Source organism: Myotis davidii, unplaced genomic scaffold (genome assembly GCF_000327345.1).
Source record: "Myotis davidii unplaced genomic scaffold, ASM32734v1 scaffold43, whole genome shotgun sequence".
Taxonomy (NCBI): domain Eukaryota; kingdom Metazoa; phylum Chordata; class Mammalia; order Chiroptera; family Vespertilionidae; genus Myotis; species Myotis davidii.
This window is the reverse complement of record NW_006294590.1, coordinates 99,919-105,314: the sequence shown is the minus strand read 5'-3', so window position 1 is coordinate 105,314 and position 5,396 is coordinate 99,919. Positions and strand designations below refer to the sequence as shown.

Genomic DNA, 5,396 nt, shown 5'->3' with positions numbered 1-5,396 from the left:
GCCCCCCCCCCCCCCGTTTCCACCTCCCCGGGTGTGCTTCTGGGCAGTCACATGCCTGGACTGTGACGGTGCCCTCTGGGCTCCCCGGTAAAACCCGGCAGCCTGGCGCTGGGGCGTGGCGACGCGCCTACCTGTGGATGAGGCTGGTCTTGCCCACGTGGAGGTCGCCGACGACAACGGCCTTGGAGAGGCTGAGCCTGCGGAGAACGGGTGGGTGGGGCTACGTGCAAGCCGGGAGCTCAGCTGGGAACCTGGGGCACACACACAGCACGGGGGCGGGGGACGGAACCCCAGCACTTCCTACCCACCCACCCCTGGGGCTACATGCCCGAGGGGCTCCCTCCTGCCCCTGGCAAGCAGTCACTCCCTGAGCGGTCACACCTGCTCCTTTGGGGGTGTCTGCTAGGGCCAGCCAAGGGGACAGGGGCAGGTCCTAGACCAGCTGTGGGCAAACTACGGCCCGCGGGCCAGATCCGGCCCAATTGAAATGAATAAAACTAAAAAAAAAAAAAAAAGACTGTACCCTTTTATGTAATGATGTTTACTTTGAATTTATATTAGTTCACACAAACACTCCATCCATGCTTTTGTTCTGGCCTCCGGTCCAGTTTAAGAACCCATTATGGCCCTCGAGTCAAAAAGTTTGCCCACCCCTGCCTGACCCCAGCTGAAGGGGAACCAGGTGTGTCTCAGCACTGAAGTTTCTCCCTCTACCTCTCCCTTCCTCGCTGAAATCAATAAAAACATACTTAAAAAAATAAAAAGAGGAGGAAAACCAATACAAACGGAAGACAGATGCCAAGACCTCAGGCTGAGGAATCACATGCGTGACTTGTTGGGAAATGGTCACGTGGCAGCCGTGTGCCCAATGAAGCGGCGAAAACTCCCATCAGGTTCAGGCCCATCCTGGGCTGCCCGGGGCAGTGTGGGTGTGTCACGTATGCATTCGCATGTCTACGCATGCTCTCATTCCTCCCTGCCAGCCCCCCACACCCCACGCCCTGGGCGCTGAGGGGTGCTCACCCGACGGTCCCCGTGTTCCTGCGCTGGCAGGCGGCGTTGACCTGCCCGTGGAAGTGCTCCTTGAGCTGCAGGCAGGCGGCAGGCGTGTACCACTGCAAGGAGTCAGACAGACAGATAGACAAATGAGCTGCGGCTCCATCACCCAGCAGGGCAGCGAGGTGGTGACCTGCCAGCGGCTGGCAGCCCCTAGCTCTCCCCGTTCCCACGGTCAGGCCCGTCTCCTCTCCTGTCAGCAGCCTGAAGGCTCAGGTGTTAGGAGTCCTGAGAAGCAGTAGCAGGGGCGGAGCCAGACCAGAGAGCTCAGGGGGGGAATGGAGAGCTGGGTCCCACCCGGGGTGGCTGTGCCCTTACTGTGGGCACGTGTCAGGCCTCCATCCCCTCTGTCCTCTTGGGGGGAGATGCAGGGGACCTTAGCTCCAAGGTCCTCCCACAGCTCCTACGGAACTCCAGGCCATTTTTGCTTCTAACGTTTGCACGTGTGTGCATGGACATGCGCTGGAAGGCACTTCAGGCCTCCCACAGTATCGGGAAGGCAGAACCGGGGGTGGTTTAAGAGTACGGCCTCAGGGTCAAGACCTGAATCCATGCTTAGCTGCTGTGTGACCCTGGGCGGTTACCTAACGCCTCTGAATTAAAAAAAAAAGTTTTTAATTGATTTCAGAGAGGAAGGGAGAGGGAGAGAGAGAGAAGCATCAATGATGAGAGAGAATCACTGATCCGCTGCCTCCTGCACGCCCCCCAGTGGGGATCGAGCCCGCAACCCCGGGCCTGTGCCCTGACCGGGAATCCAACTGTGACCTCCTGGTTCACAGGTCGACGCTCAACTCCTGAACTTTAGTTTCCCCATCTGCGAACCTCAGAGGCCTGGGGGCAGAGAAGGAGATAGATAATGTCTGAAGGCCCAGAGCCAGCCTGGCACACACTGAGCGCTTAAGTGTTTGTGGCTGTTACGATGCCATGACTCGTGCTGAGTGTGCATTTGTTTTAAAATTAGAAAAAACACTTTGATGATCATCATGTTTTCTTCTCTAATGGGCCGCGGCTACGCAGAGAGTGTGGCGAGGACACGGAGGGAACGGCATCGTGGGAGGCGGCCGCTGTGCTCTGCCATGACGCGGCCGTGGTGGCCTGGGCCACGGGCTCTGTCCCTGTGGCAGGGGCGTGGCCACATGCCCTCCCCAAGTGTCTCTTCTGAGCTCCCAGGCACTGGAATGGGCTCTGCTCTGGCCCAGGTGCCCTCGCTGCTCCAGGCGTGAAGGTGGAAGGAACTTTGCAAAAAGGCGAGTTACAAAACCTTACTGAGCCCGTTTCCTCCTCCGTAAAGGGGGACACGCCCAACAGCACCTCCTCATCTGGTGGCCGGAGGATTAGCTGGGTGACGCAGGGGCGCAGCGCAGCCCGCAGCCCACATTCAGGCAGGAGGGCGGCAGCCGCCTCGAGAGGAAGCTGGCTGCTTTTCCCGCCGACTTGCATGCCAGCCTCAAAGTGGGGCCCCGGCCTGGGCACGGTGGTCACGAGAGGAATCCCGTGACTTGGATGGACTGGAGCAGCGTTTAATAAGGAAGGCTGGACAGGAGGTGCGGGCCAATTTTAGAGACAGGAAAACCGAGGCCCCGAGAGCAAAGGGAAGGGCTTGCCCCACCTGACCACCAAGTGGTCCGGTCTGACATGGCGTGCTGCGGGGTGCAGGGCGAACTTGGCCCGCTGTGGCCTGTGACCCCTGGCGGCCACCGACCGCGGGGGAGAATCCGACCTGTGGAAACAGGGCAGGTGCCCCCCAGGTTAGGGGGAAGTTGGAGCTCTGCAGTCAGCCACACGGGCATGAACGCGCAGTTCTGAAAACACGTTAGATCTTAATGTAGATGGAAGAGAGCTTAGCAACTGAAGGAAGAATGGTAAGAGGGGAGAACCCTGGATTTGGTATCAGGAAACTGGAGTGCTGTTTTGATTATCATAATGATGCCTAGTAGATAGAGCATTGGCCTGCGGACCAAAGGGTCCCGGGTTCGATTCCGGTCAAGGGCATGTACCTTGGTTGCAGGCTCCTCCCCGGCCCAGGCTCCGGTCGGGGCACGTTCAGGAGGCAACCAATCGATGGTTTTCTCTCACACTGAAGTTTCTCTCTGTCTTTCTCTCCTCCACTCTCCCTAAAAGAATCAATGAAAAATACCCTTGGGTGAGGATTAGCAAAAAAAAAAAAAAAAAAGATAATTGTCATAATAATTATGAGAACAATGACCACCACTCAGGCGGGGAGCTCCCGTTGGCTATGAGCCAGGCACCCGACACGGGAGGACTGACCCTGTGGGACAGTGGCTCCGAGCGGTTGAGTAACTTGCCCGCAGTCACACAGCTTTAGGATTTAGAATAGATTTAGGATTGACAGACTTAGGATTCACACCCAAGACTGTCTGATTGCAAAGTCCGCGCCCTTAACTTCCAGGCCACACTGGCTCCTGGCCCACCCTGGCCAAGCCAGCGCCGTGTCTCCCAGCATCTCATGAAGTCTGTCAGCAAGACCTGACCTCCTGGGTTCACCTGCCTTGTTTTTGGTGGTGAGTGCAGGTGGGGAAAGCGACCATTTTAAATCGGTATCCGCACTTTTAACCGGTATTCAATGAGCTCTTAACCGGTTAAAAGTGCGGGTACCGGTTAAAAGTGCGGGTACCGGTTAAAAGTGCGGGTACCGGTTAAAAGTGCGGATACCGGTTAAAAGTGCGGGTACCGGTTAAAAGCGCAGGTGAGTTATTGACTGGTTAAAAGTGATATTTGTGGACACGGTCTGGGAAGCGCAGTGCTCACTGCTCACGTCAAGGTCTGGCCGCAGGACTCCCTACCTTAGGGAAGCTGGAGATGATGCGGTCCCGGCTCACAGGGGGGCCCAGAGGCGGCAGGGAGGCCCTCATCCTTCCGGAGAGTTCTGGAGACCCAAGCGGGGGAAAGGGTTAGGGAGCTGTGCCGACGACGCCTGGGGACTCACCCGCAAGTTCACGCCTAACTTTCTAGGGGCTTTAAAAGCAGGTCCAAGCCTCCTCCTCCCCCTTGCCAGGCGTCTGGCCATGTCACCTCTTTCAGTCTGCAGGCAGGAGGGGGGTGGGGAGTCCCGAAGACCTGGGCCTCCCTCCTGCTGCGGGATGTGGTGTCCAACCCGGAGTGGCCCCTCTCCGAGCGTGTGACTGGTTGTGAGTGGGGCACACACATCGCAGGCCTCGCAGGCAGGCCCTTGGGTTTCAGCCCACAGGCCTGTCACCCCACCCGGGACCGCGCCCCCCGGCGCCTAGTCAGCCCGACCGCGCCTTCCTCTGCCCGCTTCCCCGCTAGGGTGGCCTTGACCCAGGCCTGTTGTTCTCGCTCTGACCCAGCTCCCCTCCAGGCCCAGCACGGGGCGTTCAGGGTCGGGGGTTCAGGAAATGCTGAGGCCTCAGGCCCTCAGGCCGCGTTCAGATTCTGGGGGTGGGAGGTGGGCGGGGGACGCGGCGTCCTTCCGACCGGGGCCTCCGCGACGCGCCCTCCCGGAGGTTGGAGGCGGGAGGCGGGAGGCGGCCAAGGGGAGGACAGAGGCGCGGCGGACTCACTGGCAACAGCAGCGGAGGACTCGGGTTCAGCGCAGCCTGGTCCGGCTCGGTTCGCTGCGGCAATCACCATGGCAACGATGACCACGCGCGACCGGAGAGCATCTGACCAATCCTGGACGTCGGGGGCTGGGTCTGGGCGGGGCTCGGAGCGGAAGCAATCCCACTGCGGCGTGCCCGAGCCGTCACCATAGCAACCAGAGCCTGGAGGGAGTTGTGGGCACTTGACTAGCTGCTGCCTGCCCCCCTCTCCCCTCCAGGGAGCGCTTGCGATCACCATGGAAACGAGGGCGGGGTTGGATATGGGCTGTGGGCGGGGTCATCGCGGTCTGGGTGGAGCCTGGATCCAAAGATGGGAGTCTGGGCGGGCCTGATGGTGGAGAGACCTCTCGGACAATCACTGTAGCCGGGAGGGGTGGGAGCTCAAACTGGTAGGGGTTATGATGTGACGTGTGTAAGTGTTTATTTTTGTAATATATTGAATACGATTTTTCATAGGTCGATGCTCAACCACTGAGCCACGCCAGCCGAGCTGAAGGGTACTTAAAAAAAAAAAGACTGTATACCCAGATTCTGAGAGGCCCAGGGTTCCCAGCTTTGAGAAACTATTTTATCCAGCTTCCCATTTCACAGACCAGGAAACTAAGGCTCACACAAGTTAAAAGTTTTGCCACGTGAGTTAGAACTAGAATCAGAACCCAGGTTTCCTGACTCCCAGCCTTCTGCTGTCTGCCCCACACTCCTCAAAAGCTCAGGGTCAGAGAGACCCTCCCGGACTTTGTCCTTTGAAGAATAGCAGCA

At 58.7% G+C, this 5,396-nt stretch overlaps 1 protein-coding gene across 1 annotated transcript in view; it reads right to left on the bottom strand.

Annotated features, from left to right (window-relative positions):
* Positions 1 to 4,801, bottom strand: part of RAB36 (RAB36, member RAS oncogene family) — an 11,439-nt gene extending 6,638 nt beyond the window's left edge. The window contains 5 exon segments of the mRNA XM_006768739.2: positions 132 to 197; positions 1,024 to 1,115; positions 3,861 to 3,943; positions 4,599 to 4,704; positions 4,707 to 4,801. Of these exon segments, the coding sequence (XP_006768802.1) occupies positions 132 to 197; positions 1,024 to 1,115; positions 3,861 to 3,943; positions 4,599 to 4,704; positions 4,707 to 4,787 (428 nt within the window). The 5' untranslated portion in view covers positions 4,788 to 4,801.
* Between the last annotated feature and the right edge of the window lie 595 nt (positions 4,802 to 5,396).